This window comes from Rhinopithecus roxellana, chromosome 10 (assembly GCF_007565055.1).
Source record: "Rhinopithecus roxellana isolate Shanxi Qingling chromosome 10, ASM756505v1, whole genome shotgun sequence".
NCBI classification, from domain to species: domain Eukaryota; kingdom Metazoa; phylum Chordata; class Mammalia; order Primates; family Cercopithecidae; genus Rhinopithecus; species Rhinopithecus roxellana.
In genome coordinates, this window is record NC_044558.1 from 54,088,775 (window position 1) to 54,116,492 (window position 27,718).

The 27,718-nt window shown below is 43.3% G+C and overlaps 1 protein-coding gene across 4 annotated transcripts; it reads left to right on the forward strand.

Moving 5' to 3' along the window:
• Window positions 1–27,508, forward strand: NEMP1 (nuclear envelope integral membrane protein 1). 4 transcript variants are annotated; one of them, XM_010388999.2, is made up of 10 exons: window positions 1–170; window positions 7,552–7,676; window positions 9,909–10,128; window positions 11,802–11,874; window positions 15,809–15,902; window positions 16,363–16,477; window positions 17,204–17,429; window positions 19,918–20,091; window positions 20,808–20,988; window positions 27,478–27,508. In XM_010388999.2, exons 1-9 carry the CDS (start codon window positions 44–46, stop codon window positions 20,986–20,988), a joined length of 1,335 nt encoding a protein of 444 aa, XP_010387301.1. In that variant the 5' UTR covers window positions 1–43; the 3' UTR covers window positions 27,478–27,508. The 4 variants fall into 4 exon arrangements, with proteins under 4 accessions (XP_010387301.1, XP_030795291.1, XP_030795292.1 ...); XM_030939431.1 differs by lacking the exon at window positions 27,478–27,508 and adding an exon at window positions 25,186–25,859 and having other exon boundaries at window positions 20,808–20,994; XM_030939432.1 differs by lacking the exon at window positions 27,478–27,508 and adding an exon at window positions 25,186–25,859.
• Window positions 27,509–27,718: the final 210 nt, after the last annotated feature.

Here is a 27,718-nt window from a genome sequence, read left to right on the forward strand (position 1 = left end):
TGCCGGGGTAAGGCACGTGAGGAGGAGGCGGCTTGAGGCAACCATGGCGGGAGGAATGAAAGTGGCGGTCTCGCCGGCAGTTGGTCCCGGGCTCTGGGGCTGGGGTGTCGGGGGCGGTGGGACAGTGCGGCTACTCTTGATCCTCTCCGGCTGCTTGGTCTACGGCACAGGTACCGCCCGGGCAGCAGCTGCCAAGGGGGCGGGTGCCGAGGGGGTTATTTTTGGAAAAGGGATTGTCCGGAGGGCGCGGGCCGTTACTCTGCAGACGGGCGGTGGCTCTACCGAGGGGCGCCGGCGTAATGTGGAAGAAACGTGGCGGGCTAGTGGGCGTCGGGGCTGAGGGTCTGGGCCCTGGAGCGGGCTGGGGCAGCTTCCCGGAGTGGGGAGGAGCCTGAAGCCTTTTGGCGGAGACAGGAAGGGAGGCCTAGACTCATTGAGAAGCAATCCTGGGGGCTGTGTCGCGCCGCAGAGGCCCCTTCGAGTTTCTCGGTTAAAAGAGAAAACCAGGGGACCATTCTGGGCAGGCAGAGCTGCCGCGGGAAAAGGACCATCTCATTCATTCGTCAAATTAGCAAACACCATCTGAGCTTATGCTCGGTCAGGACGCAGGGCACGGGTGGCAGAACGAATGTGGTTGACAGAAATGCAGTGATCTCTACTATCTTCTCTTGTAAAACTTTGACTCCTTCCCCCCACCCCACCTCCGCCCGCAAATGGCGTCTTGCTCTGTCACCCAGGCTGGAGTGCAGTGGTGCGATCTCGCTCACTGCAACCTCCGCCTCCCGGGTTCAAGCAATTCTGCTTCAGCCTTCCGAGTAGCTGGGATTACAGGCGCCTGCCACCACACCTGGCTAATTTTTGTATTTTTAGTAGAAACGGGGTTTCACTACGTTGGCCAGGGTGGTCTTGAATTCCTGGATCTCGTGATCCATCCGCCTTGGCCTCCCAAAGTGCTGGGATTACAGGCGTGAGGCGGTGCGTCCTTCCAAGATCTTGACTCTTAACAGCCCTGTAAAACGGAACTGGAGTTATTCCACTTTCCACTTATAAGTGAATTATAAGTTGTTCCACTTTCCACTTACATTATATTCCACTTATTTGGTACCTGCTGCTGGATAATGACGTTTGGACTGGAAAGGAAACTTCTGCTCCAATCCAGAAAATTTAGAATGTGTTTCTGAAAACCTTCTACCCCCTTAACATTAAATTCAAAACAAAAATACGTGACGTTTTCTAGAATCCACTGGAGGAAGTTGACGCTCAAGAGAATAAAGATAATAGTATCTCATAAACACACATTACCATCTGTCTTTTTTTTTTTTTTTTTTTTTTCCTGAAACGGAGTTCGCTCTGTCGCCAGACTGGAGTGCAGTGGCAGGATCTAGGCTCACTGCAATCTCCACCTCCCGGGTTCCAGCAAGTCTCCTGCCTCAGCCTTCCGAGTAGCTGGAGCTACAGGCGTGTGCCACCACACCCAGCTAATTTTTGTGTTTAGTAGAAATGGGGTTTCACCGTGTTGGCCAGGATGGTCTTGATCTCTTGACCTCGTGATCCACTTCCCTGGGCCTCCCAAAGTGCCGGGATTACAGGCGTGAGCCACCGTGCCCGGCTTTTTTTTGTTGTTGTTGAGACGGAGGAGTTTCTCTCTTGTTGCCCAAGCTAGAGTGCAATGGCCCGATCTCGGCTCACTGCAACCTCCACTTACCGGGTTCAAGCGATTCTCCTGCCTCAGCCTCCGAGGTAGCTGAGATTACAGGCACGCACGCCGTTACGGCCGGCTAATTTTTTGTATTTTTAGTAGAAACAGGGTTTCACCAAGTTAGCCAGCCTGGTCTCGTAACTCCTGACCTCAGGTGATCCACCTGCCTCTGCCTCCCAAAGTGCTGGGATTACAGTAGTGAGCCACCACATTTGACCACGCTCTCTTTCACCTCTCCCTTTGGTTCCTGCCTGTCTCATGCTGCCACTTGATGATTATCCTTACAGCTTTAAGGTGGTCTCAGCATCCTTAGAAGAGGGCCCAGGATAGCTTTCGAAGGGCCATTGTGTGAATAAACTTCTCAATAAATGGGGTAGTGAGTTGTGAAGAAAAGAGAAAATATAGGCAAAAATGCTCCTACATAGTAAGCACTCAATTAGCAGTCTGTCTCTAAGTTTCTTAAATGAGGAGAGGAACAGAGACTTCTTAGCTTGGAGAAGAGTAAACTCGGGGTTACATTTGTTCAGTACTGCCTGATAGACTGGTGGCAGCTACAAAGAGCAATCGTGGAATTAGAGAAGAACTTTCTAAAAGTCAGACGTTACCTAAAGTTAGAATGGAGTACTTCCAAATGTAGAGAGTTCCTTCTCACTGAAATTTTTTTTTGAAAAATTTGATTGTAGCTGGGCGCGGTGGCTTACGCCTGTAATCCCAGCACTCTGGAAGGCCAAGGCGGGCGAATCATCTGAGGTCTGGAGTTCGAGACCAGCCTGACCAACATGGAAAAACCCCGTCTCTACTAAAATAAAATTAGCTGGACGTGGTGGCGCACACCTGTAATCCCAGCTACTCAGGAAGGCTGAGGCAGGAGAATCACTTGAAACTGGGAGGCAGGGGTTGCGGTGAGCCGAGATCACACCGTTGCACTATAGCCTGGGCAACAAGAGGGAAACTCTGACTCAAAAAAAAAAAAAGAAATTTGATTGTAAAAATAATGCATGTTTGTTTGTTTATTTATTTTGAGATGGAATCTCGCTTTGTCACCCAGGCTGGAGTGCAGTGGCACGATCTCCGGTCACTGCAAGCTCTGCCGCCTGGGTTCATGCCATTCTCCTGCCCCATTCTCCCAAGTAGCTGGGACTGCAGGCGCCTGCCACCACGCCCGGCCGCCTCGGCCTCCTAAAGTGCTGGGATTACAGGTGTGAGCCACCGCGCCCGGCCAAAATAATGCATGTTTATTTTAGATGATTTGGCAAGGTACAATTAAGTATAAAGAAGTAGGCAGAAACCTCACTGTTAATCCATTCAGAAGCAATCTATTTTAAAATAGCACATTTTCTTCTGATCTTTTCCCACATATTTTTAATTTTTTATGAATTGATAATTTGTATCCAGTCAGTACTCTAGTTCTCTTCCCTGGAGGCTGCCAGTCGTTACCAGAGATAGTTTTATCGTTTGATTTTGTAGTACAATAATTTTCCCATGTAATTTAAAATCTTTGTTTTTTGTTTGTTGTTTGGTTGGTTGTTTTTTTTTTTTTTTTGAGACGGAGTCTCGCTCTGCCACCCAGGCTGGAGTGCAGTGGCCTGGATCTCAGCTCACTGCAAGCTCCGCCTCCTGGGTTTACGCCATTCTCCTGCCTCAGCCTCCCGAGTAGCTGGGACTACAGGCGCCCGCCTCGTCGCCCAGCTAGTTTTTTTTGTATTTTTAAGTAGAGACAGGGTTTCACCGTATTAGCCAGGATGGTCTCGATCTCCTGACCTCGTGATCCGCCCGTCTCGGCCTCCCAAAGTGCTGGGATTACAGGCTTGAGCCACCGCGCCCGGCCTGGTTGGTTGTTTTTTGTTTTTTGATTTTTTTTTTTTTTTTTTTTTTTTTTTTTTTGAGACGGAGTCTGGCTCTGTCTCCCAGGCTGGAGTGCAGTGGCCAGATCTCAGCTCACTGCAAGCTCCGCCTCCCGGGTTTATGCCATTCTCTTGCCTCAGCCTCCGAGTAGCTGGGACCACAGGCGCCCGCCACCTCGCCCGGCTAGTTTTTTGTATTTTTAGTAGAGACGGGGTTTCACCGTGTTAGCCAGGATGGTCTCGATCTCCTGACCTCGTGATCCGCCCGTCTCAGCCTCCCAAAGTGCTGGGATTACAGGCTTGAGCCACCGCGCCCGGCTGTTTTTTGATTTTTGAGATGGAGTTTTGCTCTTGTTGCCCAGGCTAGAGTGCAATAGTGCAATCTCAGCTCACTTTAACCTCCGCCTCCTGGGTTTAAACGATTTTCCTGCCTCAGCCTCCTGAGTAGCTGGGATTACAGGCGCCCGCCGCCACGCCTGGCTAATTTTTTTTGTATTTTTAGTAGAGACGGGGGTTTCACCATGTTGGCCAGGCTGTTCTTGAACTCCTGACCTCAGATGATCTGCCTGCCTCGGCCTCCCAAAGTGCTGGGATTACAGGCGTGAGCCCCCACACCTGGCATTAAAATTCTTTATAAATGTTGTCTTACTTGTATTACATTTCAATATATGGGCAAATCTTCATTTAATTTTTTCTTTTTTTTTTTCCCCTGGGACATAGTCTTGCTCTGTCTTGCCCAGGCTGGAGTGCAGTGGTGCGATCTTGATTCCAGTTTCAAGCCATTCTCCCATTTCAGCTTCCCGAGTAGCTGGGACTACGGGCGTGTGCCACCACACTTGGCTAATTTTTTTTTTTTTTTTTTTTTTCAGATGGAGTTTTGCCCTTGTTGCCCAGACTGGAGTGCAGTGGCACAGTCTCGGCTCACTGCAACCTCAGCCTCCAGGGTTCAAGCAGTTCTCCTCCCTCTGCCTCCCGAGTAACTAGGATTATAGGTGCATGCCACCGTGCCCGGCTAGTTTTTTGTATTTTTGGTACAGACAGGGTTTTACCAGGCTGGCCAGGCTGGTCTCAAACTCCTGACCTTGTGATCCACCCGCTTCAGCCTCCCAAAGTGCTGGGATTACAGGCATGAGCCACCACGCCCAGCCACACTCAGCTAATTTTGTATTTTTAGTAGAGATGGGGTTTCACCATGTTGGCTAGGTTGGTCTCAAACTCCTGACCTCAGGTGGTCCACCCGCCTCAGCCTCCCAAAGTACTGGGATTACAGGTGTGAGCCACCACGCCTGGCCTTCATTTATTATTTTTTAGTGACATGGTTTTGCTGTGACATCCAGGCTAGAATGCAGTGCACAATCATAGCTCATTGTAACTTCCCATCTCGGTCTCCCCAAGTAGCTGGGACTACAGGCACGTATCATCTGTCTGATAAAAATCTTTATTAATGTTTCTGGATTAAACATTTGGTTGGATATTGGTGGTTTGTACTGTTGATTGGATATTTGTGGTATTTCTAGTTTTTCAGTGTTGTAAGTTTGTGAACATCTTTGTGTATAAATTTTTATTATTTATTAATTGTTTGAGATGGAGTCTTGCTCTGTCGCCCAGGCTGGAGTGCGGTGGCACCATCTCGGCCACCTAGATTCAAGTGATTCTCCTACCTCACCCTTCCGAGTAGCTGGGATTATAGGTGTGCACCACCATACCCAGGTAATTTTTTTGTATTTTTGGTAGAGTCGGGATTTCGCCATGTTGCCCAGGCTTGTCTCAAACCCTGACCTCAAGTGATCTGCCTGCCTCAGCCTCCCAAAATGCTGGGATTACAGGTGTGAGCCACCATGCCTGGCCATATATTTTTTTTCTTTTTTCTTTTTGTAGAGATGGGATTTTGTCATGTTGGCCAGGTTGGTCTCAAACTCCTGAGGTCAAGCAATCCCCTCACCTTGACTTCCCAAAGTGCTGGGACTACAGGCGTGAACCACCATGCATGGCCCCAACTTTTTATTTATTTATTTTATTTTATTTTATTTTATTTATTTTTTTGAGATGTAGTCATGCTCTGTCACCCAGGCTGGAGTACAGAGGCACAATCTCTGCTCACTGCAGTCTTCCCCTTCCAGGTTCAAGTGATTCTTCTGCCTCCGCCTCCCGAGAAGCTGGGATTACAGGCGCCTGCCACCACGCCCAGCTGAGTTTTTTGTATTTGTAGTAGAGACGGGGTTTCACCATGTTGGCCAGGCTGGTTTCAAACTCCTGATCTCAAGTGATCCGACTGCCTTGGCCTCCCAAAGTGCTGGGATTTCAGGTGTGAGCCACCATGCCCGGCTGGACAGTGGTCACTTTTAAACCTTGAATTAGCTGATACTAAATAGAAATTGAGAGGAGAATCTTCTGTTTTGGTATATCAGAGGGACTGCATGTAATCATTGCCTGCTCTTAAAACTTGAAGTGAGACAAAACAGCTGGAAGGAAACAACCTTGAAATCTTTTAGTATCCTCCTAAAGTACTATATATTAAAAATATTGCTGGCTGGGCTTGGTGGCTCACGCCTGTAATCCCAGCACTTTGGCAGGCTGAGGTGGGTGCATCAGTTGAGGCTAGGAGTTCTAGATCAGTCTGGCCAACATGGTGAAACTCCATCTCTACTACAAAAATACAAAAAAAATGTTAGCCAGTTGAGGTGGCTCATGCCTGTAATCCCAGCTACTCAGGAGGCTGAGGTGGGAGAATCGATAGAACCTGGGAGGCAGAGGTTGCAATGAGCCAAGATCGCACCACTGTATTCCAGCCTGGGTGACAGAGGGAGACCCTGTCTGGAAAAAAAAAAAAAAAATGCTCGCTGGGTGTGGTGGCAGATCTGTAATCCCAGTGCTTTGGGAGGCCATTGTGGGTGCTTTGGGAGGCCAGTGTGGGAGGATTGCTTTAGGCCAGGAGTTCAAGACCAGCCTGGGCAACATAGTAAGACCTTGTCTCTCTAAAAAAAAAAAACTAGCTGGGTATGGTGGCATGTACCTGTAGTCCTGGCTGCTTGGGAGGCTAAAGTGGGAGGATTGTTTGAGCCCAAGAGTTTGAGGCTGCAATGAGCTATGATCACATTACTGTACTCCAACCTGAGCAGCAGAGCCAGACCCTGTCTCAAAAAAAAGAAAAAACTTGCCAATTCTGTTCCACTCAGGAAAGGGATAGAGAAAATCAACAGATGGAGTATTTTAGCTTACTTTAACTATTCCTTTATAGGACAGGAAGTATATCTAGACCATAGTCAGACCTGGGGGTGAATCTCAGATAGGCTATTTACTACTTGTGTGATTTTGGAGCAAATTAATCTTTCTTAAACATCAGTTCCTCATTTATAAAATAGGGATTATGAGAGTGCTTACCTCGTAGCATTGTTGGGAGCATTAAATGAGACAGCATACTGTCTTATTTATTTATTTATTTATTTATTTTTTATTTATTTGAGACAGAATTTTGTTCTTGTTACCCAGTCTGGGGTGCAATGGCATGATCTCCGCTCACCGAAATCTCTGCCTCCCAAGTTCAAGCAATACTCCTGCCTCAGCCTCCCAAGTAGCTGGGATTAGAGGCATGTGCCACCACGCCTGGCTAATGTTTTTGTATTTTAGTAGAGACGGGGTTTCTCCATATTGGTCAGGCTGGTCTCAAACTTCTGACCTCAGGTGATTCGCCCACCTCGGCCTCCCAAAGTCCTGGGATTATAGGCATGTACCACCGCACCTGGCAGCATACTGTCTTAATAGGTACTTAATAGTAGTTTTTATTATTACTTGTCTGACTGAATGACTGTGTAGTATTTAAATAATTAAACAACAGAAATAAGACTCTGCCTTAGTTCTTCTTTCTTCTCAGTTTTTTTCCTTATTTCTCAGTCTGGCTAATGTTTTAACCCAAAGTTTAGGAAAGTGGTTAGTTTAATCTTTTTCATGAAATGAGTTGTAGTTATTAGCTTGTTATGTTTAATTCTTTTTTCCTTTCTTTGCATAAAGCTGAAATTGATATAAATGTGGTCATGCTTCAGGAATCCCAAGTTTGTGAAAAGCGTGCCAGCCAACAATTCTGTTACACAAATGTGCTTATTCCAAAATGGCATGATATATGGACACGGATACAGGTAATAATTTGGAATCCTCTGGCAGGGGCAGCTTCTGTAAATTTCTGTCTGTCGGTGATTAATGAGTATTTTGACACTTTTCTCCCTTTCACATACTTAAAAAAAATGTTAACAATCTTGTTAGGGTTGAGATTATCCTGAGTTGTATTTTCATCAATAAGCATTTATGCCTACTTTGTATTCCCCTCTGCTCCCTCAAGTAGATTACAGTATTCCAGGGTAAACTTCCTTTCCTCTTCCCTCCTTTTCCCAAAGAAACTGCTTCATTTTCTTGTCCTTCATTTTGCAGTAAGTGTGTGTGCACACACACACACCCTTCTTGCTTTTTTTATTTTTATTTTTTATTTTTTGAGGCAGTCTCCCTCTGTTGCCCAGGCTGGAGTGCAGTGGCACCATCTTGGCTCACTGCAGTCTCCGCCTCTCGGGTTCAAGTGATTCTCCTGCCTCAGCCTCCCGAGTAGCTGGGATTACAGGCATATGCCACCACACCTGGCCAATTTTTTTGTATTTTTTGCAGAGATGGGGTTTCATCATGTTGGCCAGGCTGCTCTGAAACTCCTGACCTCAAGTGATCTGCCCGCCTCGGCCTCCCAAAGTGTTGGGATTATAGGCATGAGCCATCACACCCAGCCCTCCTCTTTCTTTTTAAAGGCCTTATGCCTTCTTTGGGCTGGAAACTGTTATGTGCCTATCAGGATGTAAACTCTTTTGCCCTGCTGTTCCTATTCTGATTCTACATGAGGTATTTCACAAACCCCCAGAGCTGAAGAATGACTTTGGTCTCATTTGTTTCATAACACTGTTAAGTCATCTGGCAAACAGGAGTGTCTGGCAGTAACAGTGATTGAACAAAATGAGTCCTTTCAGAAATGTCATAGTTGTTATAAGCATAGTTACTGATAAGGGCATTTGTTGTTCACATCAAAAACATAGGGTGGACTTGTGGATTTTGTTTTTTTTCAGATGGAGTCTTGCTCTGTCACCCAGGCTGGAGTGCAGTGGCACGACCTCGGCTCCCTGCAACCTCTGCTTCCTGAGTAGCTGGGGGCCGTGCCCGACCGACTTGTGGATTTTTTAAAAAAATTATTAAAAAAAAGTCTGATAAGCTGGGCACGGTGGCTCATGCCTGTAATCCCAGCACTTTGGGAAGCTGAGGCGGGTGAATCACTTGAGGTCAGGAGTTTGAAACCAGCCTGGCCAATATGGTGAAACCCTGTCTCTACTAAAAATACAAAAATTAGCCGAGGGTGGTGGCACGCACCCTGTAGTCCCAGCTACTCAGGAGGCTGAGGCAGAAGAATCACTTGAACCCAGGAGGCGGAGGTTGCAGTGAGCTGAGGTCATGCCACTGTATTCCAGCCTGGGCGACAGAGCAAGACTCCGTCTCAAAAAAAAAAAAAAATTATCTGATAAAAAAGTGATACTCCATCTGGGGCACATTATAACCAACATTTACTCATAATCAGTGACTTGTGACAATGGATTGAACTCAGCCTGTCATTATGGAAAATGTTTTTAGTTTTCTGAGGCAGTTTATGCCTGGCAATTTTCTTTTTTTTTTTTTTTTTTCTTTTCTTTTCTTTTCTGAGATGGAGTCTTGCTCTGTCGCCCAGGCTGGAGTGCAGTGGCCGGATCTCAGCTCACTGCAAACTCCGCCTCCCGGGTTCACGCCATTCTCCTGCCTCAGCCTCCCAAGTAGCTGGGACTACAGGCGCCCGGCACCTCGCCCGGCTAGTTTTTTGTATTTTTAGTAGAGACGGGGTTTCACCGTGTTAGCCAGGATGGTCTCGATCTCCTGACCTCGTGATCCGCCTGTCTCGGCCTCCCAAAGTGCTGGGATTACAGGCTTGAGCCACCGCGCCTGGCCCAATTTTCTTAATATTATAGACCTTTGCTTTGTGTGATCTCTAATAAATAGCTGTATTGATAACTCTTTCAGCTTGGAAGTCTTTTTTCCTCTATGTTCTACGTTCTAGGTCAGAACGACCTAATAGTAGATTCAGATCGTGTTAACAAGAAGGTATTCTAACAGCTGTCTCTGTAACATGTGCAGTGTTACTTGCCCAATTATGTTTTCAGCCTCTGTATTTCTATATTTCTGATAAGCCTGTGGAAAACTGACACTATTACTGATTTAGTTGTTTACTCTGAGGGTTTTAAAAAAAATTGTATTTGTGAAAAATTAAAATTCCTGCTTCCTTTTTTTTCATCCTGATTTTATTTGTGTTACAGATCCGAGTAAATAGTTCCAAATTGGTTCGAGTCACACAGGTGGAGAATGAGGATAAACTGAAGGAGCTAGAGCAGTTTAGTATCTGGAACTTTTTTTCCTCCTTTTTAAAGGAGAAATTGAATGACACCTCTGTTAACGTGGGTCTATACAGCACGAAAACCTGCCTTAAAGTTGAAATTATAGAGAAGGACACCAAGTACAGTGTCATTGTGATCCGGAGTAAGTCTCACCTCTGTTTTTCTGATGGATTCTGTAGTGATAAGGACTGAGTTCTGAAGGGTATAATTAGTGAGACTGAGAAGTCAGCCCAAGACATCTCCAGTTGGGTTCTGATTATAACCCTGAGTATACCACTGCTCCAAACAGTTCATGGAGACTTCACCCCATATCAGACACTTTAGGCGTAGAATTGAAACTCCACCTCAGGAAATTCTGAGTACTTCCTTACCTGGAACTGTGAAGACTTTTATTCGTAATTACAATGTGCTGCTAGTGGCCCTGAGCATATATGCCAAATACTCTTAGAGTAAATCAGATAGATGTGTTCTGCCTTCTGGACACTTCTAGACAAAGGTAACTATCCGATGTGTACATGCCTATATTTAAAGACATGAATGGTTAATAAAAATTGAAGAAAGGGCCAGGCGCGGTGGCTCAAGCCTGTAATCCCAGCACTTTGGGAGGCCGAGACGGGTGGATCACAAGGTCAGGAGATCGAGACCATCCTGGCTAACATGGTGAAACCCCGTCTCTACTAAAAAATACAAAAAACTAGCCGGGCGAGGTGGCGGGCGCCTGTAGTCTCAGCTACTTGGGAGGCTGAGGCAGGAGAATGGCGTGAACCCGGGAGGTGGAGCTTGCAGTGAGCCGGGATCCGGCCACTACACTCCAGCCTGGGCGACAGAGAGAGACTCCATCTCAAAAAAAAAAAAAAAAAAAAAATTGAAGAAAGGTAAAATTGAATATTAATCATTCACAAGTAAAAAGTGTATTCATGGAACTGTAAATAAAGATGAAGACCACTGCAGTTTAAAACTTATTCAGTGGAACTGGGAGTCATTTTCTCTTTTCTGAAGATGACTGAGAAAGTTTCAGAGGAGATGGATCCTGTTGAATTCTCTCTGACTTTGTTTCCCCTTGGTTACTACACAGGGTCCTGGGATGTTGTAAGTAGTAGAAATGTTTCTAGGTTTAGTATGAAATAGGTTGTGCCCTTCCATTTGTCTTAGGGTTCTTTGGTTATGTAGGGTTGGCTTGTTTTTTGACGTTCCTTCTACATTTACTGATTCCTGCTGCTCATGTTCTGTTTGTGGGCCTCCCGTAGAGCTGTTGAATGTGAAAGCTGTGGGAGTATCTGGTATGCCACTGAGGGGCCTTTGCTAGGGCCCCCCGGTCCTGAGTGAGATGTATTTGCGTGTAGGCTTTTCCAGCACAGTGCTCTGTAGCAAAGAGAAGTAGGTGGTATTGTTGGGCAAGAAAAGCGGCCAGTTAGAGAACAACACAAGGCCCTGACCCACAGTTCTGGGCAAATCTGCTGAGTTCCATGACTGTGAGTGACTTAAAAGCTTGAAAGCCAGAGTGATAGAGACCCCTAGTGGGTGACTGCATGAATTGCTGATGGTACTGTCTAGCTTTGTCCAAAACGAAGCTTGAGTTTCTTTTAACCTTAGCTGAAATAAAAGTAAGATCATCAGGCAAATACAGGTTAGACAGAGACCTAATTATACATTGGAAGGGTGCCCAGGCTTTAGGTGGAATTTAAATGCTTTTTAGGTGGGCTGTTCGCATTTATTTTTACTGTAGCTGACCAGTAGTGCCAACATTGTCTTTTATTCTATAATGCCTTAAGCTGTTTTGTTCCCTTATTAAGCAAAAATCTTTATTTATTTCAGGATTTGATCCCAAACTCTTTCTTGTTTTCCTTCTTGGACTTATGCTATTTTTTTGTGGAGACTTGCTGAGCAGGTAGGTTCCAAGGCTAGTGTGTAGAATGACACGGCTCATACCTATCCTGCTTGGGTTTTATAATAAGTATTAAGTACTGCCATTCCCATTTCCAGGATCTTTATGGCTTGGCTGTTGCCTGCTTGGATAGTTTAAAAAATACTTTAATGTGTATTATGATTTTTGTTTTTTCTTATTTGAACAATATTGACAATAATGAAATTCCCACATTAGGTTGGCCCATCATTAGGTTGATAGGAGTTAGCCAATATAGTGAAATGGAACATCATCACCCTTTCCATTGCTAGAAGTAGTGTGTTAAGGTGTCATCTTTACAGGTCCATGGGTTGATGAGTTTCATTTTGTTCAGACATAGAGAGACAAATATCGGCTGGGTGTGGTGGCTCACGCCTGTAATCCCAGCACTTTGGGAGGCCGAGGTGGGTGGATCACGAGGTCAGGAGATCGATACCATCCTGGCTAACATGGTAAAACCCCATCTCTACTGAAAATACAAAAAAATTAGCCGGGCGTGGTGGCAGTTGCCTATAGTCCCAGCTACTTGGGAGGATGGGGCAAGAGAGTGGTGTGAACACGGGAGGCGGAGCTTGCGGTGACCTGGGATCGCGCCACTGCACTCCAGCCTGGGCAACAGAGCGAGACTCCGTCTCAAAAAAAAAAAAAAGAGACAAATATCAACTGCTTAGCCTGGGCAACATGGTAAAACCCTGTGTCTACAAAAAATACAAAAATTAGCTGGGTGTGGTGGCATGTGCCTGTGATCCCAGTTACTCAGGAGGCTGAGGCACGAGAACTGCTTGAGCCTGGAGGTGGAGGTTGCAGTGAGCCGAGATCACACCATTGCACTCCAACCTGGGCCACAGAGGGAGACCCTGTTTCAAAAAAAAAAAAAAATCAAGTGCTTATTCATTTTCTTCCTTTAGTAACCTACTATTTAAGACAGGTGAGACTGACATGTACAAATATGAAGAAAATATATAGCTAACTAAATAAACATTGAGTGAAGGTAAAATCAGCATTAAGTTTGTATACAAGTAAAAAGTATTTGTGGAGTAGTGAATGAAAGATTAGCAATTGGAGTTTGAAGTTGGGCTGGAGTGGGTTGCTGGAAGTTGTTCCTTATTTTGGGGATGCTGAGAGAAACAGTGAGGGAGGAATAACTGGTAGAAAAAAATCTGGAATGAGGGGCTGGTTGTGGTGGCTCACACCTGTAATTCTAGCACTTTGGGAGGCTGAAGGGGGAGGATGACTTGAGCCCAAGAGTTTGAGACCAACCTAGGCAACATAGTGAGACCCTGCCTCTACAAAAAAATACAAAAATTAGCCAGGCCTGGTTGTGCATGCCAGTAGTCCCAGCTACTTGGGAGTCTGAAGTAGGAGGATCACTTGAACCCGGGAGGTTGAGGCTGCAGTGATCTGTGATCACACCACTGCACTGCAGCCTGGGTGACAGAGTGAGACCCTGTCTCAAAAAAGAAAAAATAATAATAATCGGGTTGGGAGAGATGATGGAGATGGGAATAGGACATTACACAGAGGCTCATTATTGGGAAATATATGAGGGAAGCCCTTGAATACTAATCTTCATAATCTGATAGTAACTACATAGCGTCAGTCTCTACAGTTCTCTGACCTCAAGTTTTGGGCAAATATAGGCACACATCAGTTTATTGTACTTTATTGTGGTTCACAGATAGTGCATTTCTTTCCATATTGAAGGTTCGTGGCAACCCTGGGTCGAGCAAGTCTACCACACCATTTTCCCAATAGCATGTGCTCACTTGGGGGTCTCTGTGTCACATTTTAGTAATTCTTATAATATTTCAGACTTTTTCATGTGATTATAACTGTTATGGTGATCCATGGCAGTGATCTTTGATGCTACTGCTGCAATTATTTTGGGGCACCACATGTCCATGTAAGACACTATATTAGTTCATCCTGTTGATAAAGATACCCGAGACTGGGTCATTTATAAAGAAAAAGAAGTTTAATGGACTCATAGTTCCTCATGGCTGGGGAGGCCTCACAATCATGGCAGAATGCAAAAGGCACATCTTACATGGCGGCAGGCAAGGGAGAATGAGAGCCAAGTGAAAGGGGAAACCCCTTATACCATCAGATCTCATGAGACTTATTCACTACCATGATAAACCGTATGAGGGGAAACTCCCCCCATGATTCAATTATCTCCCACCAGGTCCCTCCTACAACATGTGGGAATGATGGGAGCTACAATTCAAGATGAGATTTGGGTGGGGACACAGCCAAACCATATTAGACAGTGAACTTAGTAAATGTCATGGGTGTTCTAACAACTGCACCAGTTGGTTATTCCCCTGTCTCCCTTCTTCTTGGGCCTCCATATTCCCTGAGAAACAGCAATATTGAAACTAGACCAATTAATAACCTTAGAGTAGATAGTAAGTCTTCAAGTGAAAGGAAGCGTCATACAATACAATCTCTCTGATTATGCTTAGTGAGGACAGCAAAAGCCAAGATAGACCAAAAGCTAGACCTCTTGTCCCGAGTAGTTAGCCAAGTTGTGAATGCAAAGGGAAAGTTCTTGAGGGAAATTAAAAGTGTTACTCCAGGCAGCACACAAGTGATAAGAAAGTGAAACAGCCTTATTGCTGATATGAGGAGAGTTTTAAGTTGGCTGTTGAGAAGATTAAACCAGATACAACTTTTTTAAAGCTAAAGCCTGATCCAGAGCAAGACCCTAACTCTCTTCAATTCTGTGAAGGCTGAGAGAGGTGAGGAAGCCTCAGAAGAAAAGTTTACAGCTAGTGAAGGAAGGTTCTTGGTTCATGAGATTTAAGGAAAGAAGCTGTCTTCATTACATTAAAGTGCAAGGTAGGCTGGGCGTGGTGGCTCATGCCTGTAGTCTCAGCACTTTGGGAGGCCGAAGCGGGCAGATCACTTGAGCCCAGGGAGTTCAAGACCAGCCTGAGCAACATGGTGAAACCCTGCCTTTACAAAAAATACAAAAAAGTCAGTCATGGTACCAGCTACTTGGAAGGCTGAGGTGGGAGAATCACCTGGGCCTAGTAGATCAAGGCTGCAGTGAGCCATGATACACCATTGCACCCCAGCTTGGGCAACACAGTGAGACTTTGTCTTAAAAAAAAAAAAAAAAAAAAAGATGAAGCAAGCACTGATATAGAAGCTGTAGCAAGTTGTTTGGAAGATCTAGCTAAGATCATTGTTGAAAGTGGCTACAATTAAAGAGCTCCTCAATGTAGACAAAATAGCCTTATACTGGAAGAAGATGCCATTGAGGACTTTCATGGCGAGAGAGAAGTCAGTGCCTAGCTTCAAAGGAGGGGTGATTCTCTTGTTAAGGGTTAATGCTGTTGGAGGATTGACTCCAATTTTGAAAGAAGTTCTGTGGTAAAATGCTATCAGACAGTATTGCATGCTTTAGAGAAATCTTTGAAAGGAGGAGGAGCCAGTGCAGCAAACTTCATTGTATTTTAAGAAATTGCCACAGCCACTCCAGTCTTCAGAAACTACCACCTTCATCAGTCAACAGCCATCAACATGGAAGTGAGACCCTCCACCAGCAAAAAAATGATGACTCACTGAAGGCATAGATGATCTTTAGCAGTTTTTAGCAAAGCATTTTTAATTAAGGAATATATATTTTTAAGACATAATGCTGTTGTACACTTAATACACTCTAATATAGGGTAAACATGATTTTTATATGCACTGGGAAACCAAAAAATTTGTGTGACTTACTTATTGCAGTTGCAGTATTTGGTTTGTTGCAGTGGTCTGGAACCAAATTGGAAATGTTTCTGATGTTTGCTTGTACTGCTCTAATCTTGTACCTTTTAAAATCTTTTGGCTAGGTTAGTTGTCCTAGTTTCAACAGTACTATGTATGAAATATATACATATGGTCATGAAATACATTTTTTTTTCTGCAGAAGTCAAATTTTCTACTACTCCACTGGGATGAGTGTGGGAATTGTGGCCTCTCTACTAATCATCATTTTTATACTATCTAAGTTTATGCCTAAGGTAAGTATCAGAATCTTCATGTGCAGCTAGAATGAATTTGGGTAGCTGAAGGACTGTTTTCCTGGGTAATCTTAGAAAACTGAAAATGTGTATTGATGGCTGATGAGTCAATGTCCTACTCTCCTTGATTCAGAAAGGTACTTTCCACGATGAAACTTGAAGCTTGATTACAAATTCTTTCTTTTTATATAAAATCCTGTGCTCGGAGGGGGATTAAAGTCTCCTTCCTGTTTTTTAATTATATAGCCAGGTTTTTAAGTTATTTAGCATCTCATCTTCCCAGTGTTCCTTGCAGACTGTACCATTTTAAGTATAAAGGACATCTTTTTAAGAGAAGTGTTTTTTGTGCATTTTGAGTAGGTTGAATTTTTTTTTAAAAAAATCATAGTTCCATTTTGCTTCTTTTATGTATGGAAAGCCTGTTGTAACTTTTTGCTTTCACTTCTACTCTCTGTCTTAGAAAAGTCCCATTTACGTCATCCTGGTGGGAGGCTGGTCTTTTTCTCTGTACCTCATTCAACTAGTTTTTAAAAATTTACAAGAGATCTGGAGGTGTTACTGGCAGTATCTTTTAAGTAAGTATTGTCAGTTTTGCTTTCCTTTTGTATGTTTATAGGCTGTTTCAGTTAATTTAATCATGAAAAGATTTTACCTGCTTATGGGATTTAATAGTTCATGTCATTTTTTAAAACTTTTAAAAATCATAGTTTTTCACCTATTTCTAACCCCTCTACGATTATCACCTTCTCTTAAATTAGAATGGTGCTGTTAAGGAGAAGATGTTCATTTATTGGTATTCATAAATATACCTTTCTTTACACCATAAACATCTCTCTGAAAAGCTGTAAATTGACCTTTTTAATGGAATCATATTTTAAATATACTTGGGGACCTTAAGTAAAGGACTCTGCAGTAAATTTTTTTCTCCTTCATTTCTGAATGAACTGCTGTAGATTTTATTTACAAAGTAAAAATCCTTGGTCATATAGATAGTAACCTTTGATTTATCCTTTGAGGGGTGATTAATCTGGATTTCCATATATTGGTTTTTAAAATAGACTATTTCAGGGTTGTTCGACATATAACTTCAATGTTCTGTTTCAACCAAATAAATTTAGGACAGCAGAAAGGATAGAAACTTAAGAGAAATGTATTCTAAGAAAAAAGTGTGAATAATTAAGTAAAAATCTGATTTCCTGGTTCAATTGGTGCTATATAGTAAATTTACTACTGCTTCCCACACAAATTATTTTTACCAAGTATAGATGAAACAGAATGTCTTCTGATAACTCTTCTCATAGGTTATGTCCTCACTGTTGGATTCATGAGTTTTGCAGTGTGTTACAAGTATGGGCCCTTGGAGAATGAACGAAGTATCAACCTGCTGACCTGGACCTTGCAGCTAATGGGCCTGTGTTTCATGTATTCTGGCATCCAGATACCACATATTGCCCTTGCCATTATCATCATTGCTCTGTGTACTAAGAACCTGGAATACCCTATTCAGTGGCTGTACATCACCTACAGGTGACTGAAAGGCAATGTAACTTAATAATATCGACAGGTACAGTGTGGGATGCAGTTGCAGCAAGAGGATACAGAGGTGTTGACCTGGGAGCTTCTTCGTTAGTGAAAAGTCATTGTGTTGTACTTCCGCTTTTGTTCCTTCCCGAGTCTTTTTTTTTTTTTTTTTACTTTCTATAGGAATTTTTATATTTTTATTCTAGTCATTTTATATAAAATAAAAAATGTCTAGTAAAATGTCATGTGTTCCTGTTACCACAAGGTGGTGCAAATTATATCACTTTTTTTTTTGAGATGGAGTCTTGCTCTGTCGCCCAGGCTGGAGTGCAGTGGCGTGATCTTGGCTCACTGCAACCTCCACCTCCTGAGTTCAAGCGATTCTCCTGCCTCAGCCACCTGAGTAGCTGGGATTACAGGCATGCGCCACTACACCCAGCTAATTTTTGTATTTTTAGTAGGTTTCACCATGTTGACCAGGCTGGTCTCGAACTCCTGACCTCAAATGTCAAGGGTTCCGAAAGTGCTGAGGCACTTCCAAAGTGCTTGAATTAGAAAGTGCTGGGATTAAGGCCGGGCGCGGTGGCTCAAGCCTGTAATCCCAGCACTTTGGGAGGCCGAGACGGGCGGATCACGAGGTCAGGAGATCGAGACCATCCTGGCTAACACGGTGAAACCCCTTCTCTACTAAAAAAATACAAAAAACTAGCCGGGCGAGGTGGCGGGCGCCTGTAGTCCCAGCTACTCAGGAGGCTGAGGCAGGAGAATGGCGTGAACCCTGGAGGCAGAGCTTGCAGTGAGCTGAGATCCGGCCACTGCACTCCAGCCTGGGTGACAGAGTTAGACTCCGTCTCAAAAAAAAAAAAAAAAAAAAAAAAAAGAAAGTGCTGGGATTACAGACGTGAGCCACCACACCTGGCCACAAATTGTATCGCTTTTATACTATATGCTCATTGAGGTCTCCTGGGTTCAGATTTTTTTTTTTTTTTTGAAACAGAGTCTCGCTCTGTCACCCAGGCTGGAGCACAGTGGCATGATCTTGGCTCACTGCAACCTCCGCCTCCTGGGTTCAAGTGATTCTCTTGCCTCAGCCTCCCGAGTAGCTGGGACTACAGGCGGGTGCCACCATGCTTGTCTAATTTTTGTATTTTTAACAGAGGTGTGGTTTCACCATGTTGGCCAGGGTGGTCTCAAACGCCTGACTTCAGGTGATCTACCCGCCTCAGCCTCCCAAAGTGCTAGGATTATAGGTGTGAGCCACCTCGCCCGGCCCATTTCAGACTATTTCTCAGTGGGTTTCCGATTGCTCTGGAGGTCTTAGTCTTATTTTAAGATGTAATTCGTAACATGTTTTGTCACCTTGCAAAATAAATATGGAATGTTCCTAGATCCTGAAGTTGTCTATTATAGATATTCAAGGTGATACCTTCAGTTTGGGAAATCAAGTTATTGGACCACAATCTTTTTTTTTTTTTGAGACGGAGTCTTGCTCTGTCACCAGGCTAGAGTGCAGTGGCACAATCTCAGCTCACTGCAACCTCCGCCTCCCGGGTTTAAGCGATTCTCCTGCCTCAGCCTCCTGAGTAGCTGGAATTACAGGCACATGCCACCACGCCCAGCTAATTTTTGTATTTTTAGTAGAGATGGCGTTTCACCATGTTGGCCAGAATGGTTTCAATCTCGACCTTGTGATCCGCCTGCCTTGGCCTCCCAAAGTGCTGGGATTACAGGCGTGAGCCACCGTGCCTGGCCTTTTTGTTTTTGAGACGGAGTTTTGCTCTTGTTGTCCAGGCTGGAGTGCAGTGGCATGATCTCGGCTCACTGCAACTTCTGCCTGCCCGGTTCAGGCGATTCTTCTGCCTCAGCCTCCCGAGTAGCTGGGATTACAGGCATGCATCACCACGCCTGGCTAATTTTGTATTTTTAGTAGAGACAGGTTCCTCCGTGTTGGTCAGGTTGATCTCCAACTCCTGATCTCAGGTGATCTGCCTGCCTTGGCCTCCCAAAGTGCTGGGATTATAGGCGTGAGCCACTGCGCCCGGCTAGGACCACAATCTTATAATTTTCTTGTTATTTTCCCATCTATTAAAAAATAAGTATTTTATCATTTATTGAAAAATAAAATGAGTTAATTCACATTAGTGGATAATATTGACTAAATAATTTTTCACTTTCTATAGGCATTTTTATATTTTTATTCTAGTCATTTTATATAAAATAAAAACATCTAGTAAAATGTCATGTGTTCCTGTTACCACAAGGTGGTGCAAATTGTATCACTTTTTTTTTTGACATGGAGTCTCGCTCTGTCGCCTATGAGTTGTCATTCATAGTCTAATATGTCAGGCGTTCATTATAACTAAAGATGTCTATGGAATTTTTAGGAGTGATGACTCTTAATGTTCAGTCTGTCTGCTGTGTGCTTGGCCCACTGAAGGGAGCTAGAAGTAAGATTACTGATTAATGATTCATAATGTTATTTTGGTGAGCACAGAAAGGTGTATAAGGCAGCAGAAAAGCCTGTCCCCCCTCGTCTCCTGACAGAAGAAGAATATCGGATACAAGGAGAGGTAGAAACCCGAAAGGCTTTAGAAGAGCTCCGAGAATTTTGTAACAGTCCAGACTGCTCTGCTTGGAAGACTGTTTCTCGAATCCAGTCTCCAAAAAGGTACACTCTTGGCCAGATATGCCAAGCATCTATCAGGGTAATTGCGACTTTGAGTTCTACCAGAGATCGTACCTCTAGAGAATCATGCACTTGTGACCTTTGTTTTCCTGTTATCTTCAAGTAGTCAAGAGAAAGGTAGATATATAATCACACATTAAGCAGTAACCTGTTTCCTCAGGGAACTATCTACTCTAGCTTTGATTGTAGCATTAAGATGGGAAGACTCCAGTACCATATTAAGTTTCCTTTCTGAAAGTTTTGCATTACTCTCTGAGTTGGTAGGGTTCCTCTCCACCCACTTTTTAGTTGGGGACAACTGTACCAATGAGTATGTGAAGCTTCAATTTGGAATCATGATGGCATAAAGTTTATAGGGCCATAAACTTGAATAACTGTGTAATGCCCCGTAATCTTCTCTTATCGGGATTACAGATGACTAAAGGAACCTTGGCACTTTCATAATTAGAAAGGATAGGCAAGTGCTTATTAAGCAGGATGGAGTTGCAGGGGTATTGGCTTATGATCCCAGCTTTCCTTTTCTCCTTAACTTCATGCTTTAGTGTACTTACCTGCCAGAGTAAGGACAAGGATGTTGGCTAGACTCAATATAATTTGTGTTGTGAGCATATCGAAGGCTTTAATTTGTTCTTATTTTGAAAGAAAACCAGAAAGGACAGAAGGCATATTTCTAACGAGTATTATCTTCTCTCTTTCAGATTTGCTGACTTTGTGGAAGGCTCTTCCCACCTCACGCCAAATGAAGTTTCTGTCCATGAGCAGGAGTATGGATTAGGGAGCATTATTGCCCAGGATGAAATCTATGAGGAAGCATCCTCTGAGGAGGAGGACTCATATTCTCGGTGTCCTGCTATCACACAGAACAACTTTCTAACCTAGGTGGTGGTCAGTTATCTTTATGTGGACTGACTTGGTGCCTTGGTCCCTGTTGCGTGTGTTGTGCAATTGCTTTCAACCCTTTGAAACAGTGAGATAGGGTAGAAATTCTCCCACTGAAATAAGAGGCCTAAAAAGGCCTCCCTTTGGAAATGGGAGGTCTCTATGGGATCCCTGAGGAAGGAGAGTGGATAAGGTAGTGAATGCTGTGGTAGTTCACTTCCCATTGGTTAAGCTAACAGCCCACTTTTATGTTCCCAGAGAAATTGGATGGCCACAGCTAGCATGGCATTCTAGTTCCTTTTTGAAAGTTGATTCAATCGTGGCATTTCTTTTTTTTTTTTTTTTTTTTTTTTTTTTTTTTTTTTTTTGAGGCGGAGTCTAGCTCTGTGGCCCGGACTGGAGTGCAGTGGCCAGATCTCAGCTCACTGCAAGCTCCGCCTCCCGGGTTTACGCCATTCTCCTGTCTCAGCCTCCGGAGTAGCTGGGACTACAGGCGCCCGCCACCTCGCCCGGCTAGTTTTTTTTTTTTTGTATTTTTAGTAGAGACGGGGTTTCACCGTGTTAGCCAGGATGGTCTCGATCTCCTGACCTCGTGATCCGCCCGTCTCGGCCTCCCAAAGTGCTGGGATTACAGGCTTGAGCCACCGCGCCCGGCCAATCGTGGCATTTCTTTCACTGGCTCTCCAAAGTAAGAACTGTTAAGTGCAGGAATGCTTTTTGATTATAGGCTGCATCTTCCAGAGAGAAATCCACAAATCTGAGCCTCTTTCACTCTAACTTTTATTTCAGTGACTTTAGAATAATTATTGATTTAACTGTTTTGGGAGGAAAATATATTTTTATTGTTTTGTTTTTTAAATGAATGTCTTTTTAAAACCTAACAAACTCATGTTCCAGAACCAGCAAGTGCTCCAGAGTGACACGCCCCCTAGGCCTCTACATATTTATTAATATGGATTATCCATTAAAACCCCAGGAGCTGCTGTTTTAAGCTTTGATTTAGTTCTCATACATATGATGGAAAGTCCTATTTGTCTTTAGGAACATACCTGTAGGCTCTTCTGCAGGTGAGGTGTGTTGGGCTTTTTATTATATTCAACTTTCAATTCCATCTTAAAAAACATTCATATTCTTCTCTTCCCATTCTTCCTTGCCCTGCCTTTGCCCTTTCAGGAAGGATCAGTTCCCTTACCTGTGAACTATGTATGTTCAGAGTAGCATTATTCCTGCTAGCTAGGAGAAGTCATCTTGTTTAGGGGATTTGGATGCTTTTTACAAGTTCTCCATTTTTCCTATCATTGGGTCACATATCTTTGAGTTGCTGTGAAATCAAGAAACTATCTCCTTTTCCTTTCCCTTCCATTGTCTACATGTTCTGTCCATTCCTTTCAGCCTTTTCTCATCACCCATACTGCCCCAAATCTGGGTAATTTTTAAGCCCTGGAACTATGTAGTTTCTTGATACAGAATTTGTAGTTATGCAGCAGCCACAATTTGCATTGCCAGGAAATAGGCTCCAGGTTATCTTCATGCCTCTGGGGTGCTCATTCAGCTGTCAAGTTTCCATGAACTTACACTTATTTGTGATTGCACTTCTGACCTGAGATTTATGCTGCCTGTTGTTGTAGTAGCATTAGTTTCAGATTATTTTGCCAGTGCAGAGTACCCCTTATAAACCAGCAGTGTCATCTGTGAGGAAGCAAATTTTCAAGTGTCTGTCATTTACTTGGTTCTTTTTCTTTGCAGTCTTCACCCTCATACCCTGGAAAAATCTGTAATTACTTTAGCCAGGAAAATAGATGGTCATGGCAAGCGGACAGCATCAGACTTACTGGCTCACCATGATCATGGAAAAAGGCAGATGGTTTTTTAAAAAGCCGTAATGACTCCTTTAGACCAGCCATTTAGCGTGGGTAATTTTGAAAGGCCTGGCTCCATTGCAGACTTCCAAAGGCTCAGCTCTGAGACTGCCCTCCAGGTGGGCAGTTGATTATTTCCGCCAGTGTTTTCCACAGCCTTAAACTGTCCTAAAGTGACAACTACCTCAGTTGGCAGGAAAGAGACATATAGTAGAAAGTGAAAAATGAGCAGTATTTGGGCAGATGCTATGGGTTACAGTTGAAGGGTAAAAGGAACTTTACATTGGGAAACCTTTATATCCTTGTGAATTATGTACATGGTAAAATGTTATCTCTCTACAAAGAACTATTAAAACTTCTGAGATATACTATTTTTTACCTTATTTATAGAAATTGAGACCTAGCATATTTAAGCATAAGTTTATTTTAAAAAATAATTAAACTTGTGCAAGTGGTCTCAGGATTCTCTGGAGATTTTGGTGCCTCCCCTACTTAGGGAGGTGATAGCTTGCCTCTAAGGGTGACTTTTCCTGATCATATCTTTATTTCAGTGAGAAAACACTGTGAAATTGTGAAAGATTCTCTTCTTTCTCTGTTTAATAAACCCCCATGAAATATAGTTTCCATCTCTAGATCAGTTTTTTCCACCGTGTTTAGATTTGAGGTGAGTAAAATCAAACTGTTTTTTACTCCCTGTCTGGTAGTTGGAGACCTGAGCTGTAGGCAGTGGAGATGGCAATTGGTTCTGCAGGCAGAGAGTTGCTCTCAGACAGTGAAGGACGGTGCTTCTCTGGTATGCTGTGTGTCCTTGCCCTGCCTGCCTGTGGCTCTGCTCGGATGCTTCAGATCGTCTGTGTACCCGGAGATTGCTTGACTTCAACCTTCTTTAGGAGCTGCTCTTGTCTCCCTCTTGGCCACTTAGTTTGCTGGCTCAGTCACTACTTGAAGACCCCATTTAATTTTTCTCTGGCAGTTATAGCTCTTGTGATTTCAGTACAGTCTCATCTCTCAGACCAATCTCATCAAGAAGGATTGAAGGGATAACTATGAGGTAAGCTGGACATCGGAGCCATGTTTGTTGCCATATCAGCATCTTGCTCGGCAAATGTCAAGCCGTAAATGGGCTCCAGGGCTCCGGATCTCATCGGCATTGGAAATCTATTGCCTCTCATCAGTCTGACCAAATTATGTAGAGCATTAACGTAGAGACTCCCATTAATGGGAATACAAGAGGCAGCTGGCATAAAACATTTCTCTTTCACTTTCCTTTCCCACTTAGATTGCTTCAAGAGACCAACAGAACACAGGATCAAAAACAAGGAAAATTTAGCAACTTTGTTACCTTCTTTTTTTTTTTTTTTTTTTTTGAGGCAGAGTCTCACTCTGTCGCCAGGGCTGGAGTGCAGTGGCCGGATCTCAGCTCACTGCAAGCTCCGCCTCCCGGGTTTACGCCATTCTCCTGCCTCAGCCTCCCGAGTAGCTGGGACTACAGGCACCCGCCACTTCGCCCGGCTAGTTTTTGTATTTTTAGTAGAGACGGGGTTTCGCCGTGTTAGCCAGGATGGTCTCGATCTCCTGACCTCGTGATCCGCCCGTCTCGGCCTCCCAAAGTGCTGGGATTACAGGCTTGAGCCACCGTGCCCGGCCTAACTTTGTTACCTTCTAATTAATTCCTGTTAGCCATTGCATCCCACCAAAACTAGTTTATTTTTCCCCTCAAATTCATGATTTTTATGTCTGTTACAAAGGGAATTTTGCTGATGATAGCTCTTTGGGTCCCACTGTTCCATTTTATGCTAATAGATTCTATTCTAGGACCCAGCCGTCTCTTCACTGATGGTGTTCCCTTTAACCTTTGGCATGTATAATAGAATTTTGGTGAATGAATAGGCCAGATAGTCCCCCCAGGTCCTGATATCCATAAAAGGCTTGGGAATGCATTATGTAATTGTCCTTAGTCTTTTTGTTGTTTTAGAAAAAAAAAAAAGATGGGCTCAGATGGATGCCTACGTAAAAATGGTTCCTAGCTGTGTACTCATAACTTTTCTTTGAATTGAGTAGTGAAAGGAAGTAGGAGGAAAGGAAATTAAATGTCCTTCTGGTATTCTTTGGACTCAAGTCTGACATATGAGATAACAACCTATATTGAAATGCCAAGAATTGTATCTGAAACAAGAGAACAGTTTGACACATTTATCATACCTTCATATTACATATTAACTGAAACCAATTAATAAACATATGAAATATCCATTGAACAAGGCAAATGCACCTAAACCTTTTGTTTCTGTTTCTACATAGCAAAAATGGTTTTTTTTTTTTTTTTTTTTTTTTTTAGGGGAACCTATATAATTATGACCCAGTGATGTCTTTTGGTGATTTAAGCTTACGGATTCAGGTTACAATTGAGTTGGATTCTAGATGGTTACTACCTTGAAAAGGATGTTTGTGCCTTATGTGACACGAGCCAGAGCCTGCTGGGAATAAGCAAAGCAGATTCATGCCAACACCAACTCATAGCTTTAGTGGGGGATGGGAGTGGTCACAGACTTCCAAAATGTGGGGCTTTGGATTTCCATACCACCCCACGTGTGTGTCATCTTCCTCTCACACTCTTGATGATAATTTGAAAATGGTGAAATCACCTCTGAATTTGCCTGTAGCATGAGTACATTCCTATGACAACATAACAAATAGTTGAAAATGTGAATATTAGAAGCTGTTACAGCCTACAATTGCCGTAATTTTCCATGTTTGTGGAATTGAAATAGCAGGGGCTAAGGAATTACTGGCAAGTTTTAGCCTGTGGGTAATACCTTAGGGTTGTTTAAATATTTGTAATTTTATTTAAATGTTCATGAATGTTTGAAAGGAACAAAATTATCAAGGATGGCTCTTTGCCATGGGTCTTATTTTTACCCTCTTTTCTGTAAGAAAAAAAAAATGTCTTATGTATTTTTAAAGTTTTTGGTATAGTTTCTAATTCCAATTTTAATAAAAGTTTTATAGATATATCGTGGTCTTTCTTAATGAACATATTATTTTCTTGTTTGGATTTCTTGTTTTCAGGTATCAGCAATTAACTCCTCAGTTTCCTCTTTCTAATGAGATGGTTTTGCATGCCATTTATTTCCCTTTTTTTCTTAGCCACCCCTTCCTGTCCTGAGTCTGTACTGGTCTACTTTCATCCTTGGACTCAATGATTTCCCAGGATGCAAAATCTCTAAGGGGTATTCTTTCAGGAGCAGCAGGTTATACTACCATGCTGTCTCATAGAAAAGCAAAATACAGGTTATTCCTGGCCCAAGGAACTACTCTGATTACACTTTAATTCTTTTGTTTTTTTATGGCATAAAATATCTCTTTTGTTTGTCCATTGGGATGGAGGGAAGACCTATGGCTCCAGCTATGGGATCCCTACCAAGAGCTAGTATAGGATGGAAGAGAGAGTAGGGCTATAGTGAGCATTATGAGTACTGAAGAAAAACCTTAATTATGTCTAGGCCCAGCTTCTACCATAGCAGTCTGGTACCTTTCATTTTATGTATTGGCTATCTTCTTTGCCCTGGGAATCCTTTGTAATATTCATATTAACTCTGTACCTGTCTTTTTTCATCTAATTAATTAATTATTACTTTTTTTTGAGACAGAGTCTTCCTGTTGTCCAGGCTGAAGTGCAGTGGCATGATCTCGGCTCACTGCAATCTCTGCTTCCTGGGTTCAAGTGATCTTCCTGCCCCAGCCTCCTGAGTAGCTGGGATTACAGGCATATGCCACCACACCCTGCTAATTTTTGTATTTTTAGTAGAGACGAAGTTTCACCATGTTGGCAAGGCTGGTCTTGAACTCCTGACCTCAAATGATCCGCCCGCCTCGGCCTCCCAAAGTGCTGGGATTACAGGCATGAGCCATTGCACCCTGCCTATTTTTTATTATTACTTTTGTTTTGTTTTTTGAGATGGAGTTTCACTCTGTCACCCAGGCTGTAGTGCAGTGGCAGGATCTTGGCTCACTGTAACCTCCGCCTCCTGGGTTAAAGCAATTCTCCCTGCCTTAGCCTCCTGATTAGCTGGGATTACAGGCGCCCACCACCATTCCTGGCTAAGTTTTTGTATTTTTTGGGTAGAGTTGGGGTTTCACCATGTTGGCCATGCTGGTCTTGAACTCCTGACCTCAGGTGATCTGCCCACCTCAGCCTCCCAAAGTTCATCTCAGTTATTTGGACTGCATGGAAATCCATTGTCTATTTTTTTTTTAAGACAGAAAGTTGGCAAAGTAGGAAGAAAACAGGATGTAGAACATACATAAATTTATGTTAATTAATGCACACTAATGACATCTTTTCTCCTCTTCTTTCCATAACTACCACTAGGTAAATAAGAGACATAGGTGATCGTTAATGGTTGAACTAATAAAAACTTAAAGCATAATTGCTAGATGTACATCATAGAGTTTTAGTGAGGATAAAAAAAGATGGTAAGTTGTGTTAAGCAGTTCTCCAACTTTAAAGTGCATGGGAATCACCTGGGGATCTTGTTAAAATGCAGATTTTGATTCAGTAAATCTTCAGTGGTGCCCAAGAATCTGCATTAATTTTTTTTTTAAGAGATAATCTTGCTCTGTCACCCAGGCTGGAGTGGAGTGCAGTGGCACACTCATAGCTCAGTGCAGCCTGGAACTCTTGGGCTCAAGCAGACCTCCTAATTCATCCTGAAGATTCTGGATTTCTGGTAAGCTCCCAGGTGATCAGATAGTGCTCGTCTGTGGACTTCATTTTGAATAGCAATGATGTAAAGCACTAAGCTTGTTACCTGGCACATCTTAGTCCAGTCTAAGTATGATAAATGTTATTAATACCAGATAGTTTATGA

Excerpts from the sequence above, each read along its gene's own strand:
- NEMP1 (XM_010388999.2), top strand. The coding sequence starts at position 44 with ATGGCGGGAGGAATGAAAGTGGCGGTCTCGCCGGCAGTTGGTCCCGGG. Across the intron at positions 171-7,551 it reads CTGCTTGGTCTACGGCACAG|CTGAAATTGATATAAATGTG; the intron begins GTACCGCCCGGG and ends CTTTGCATAAAG. Across the intron at positions 16,478-17,203 it reads TTACTGGCAGTATCTTTTAA|GTTATGTCCTCACTGTTGGA; the intron begins GTAAGTATTGTC and ends CTCTTCTCATAG.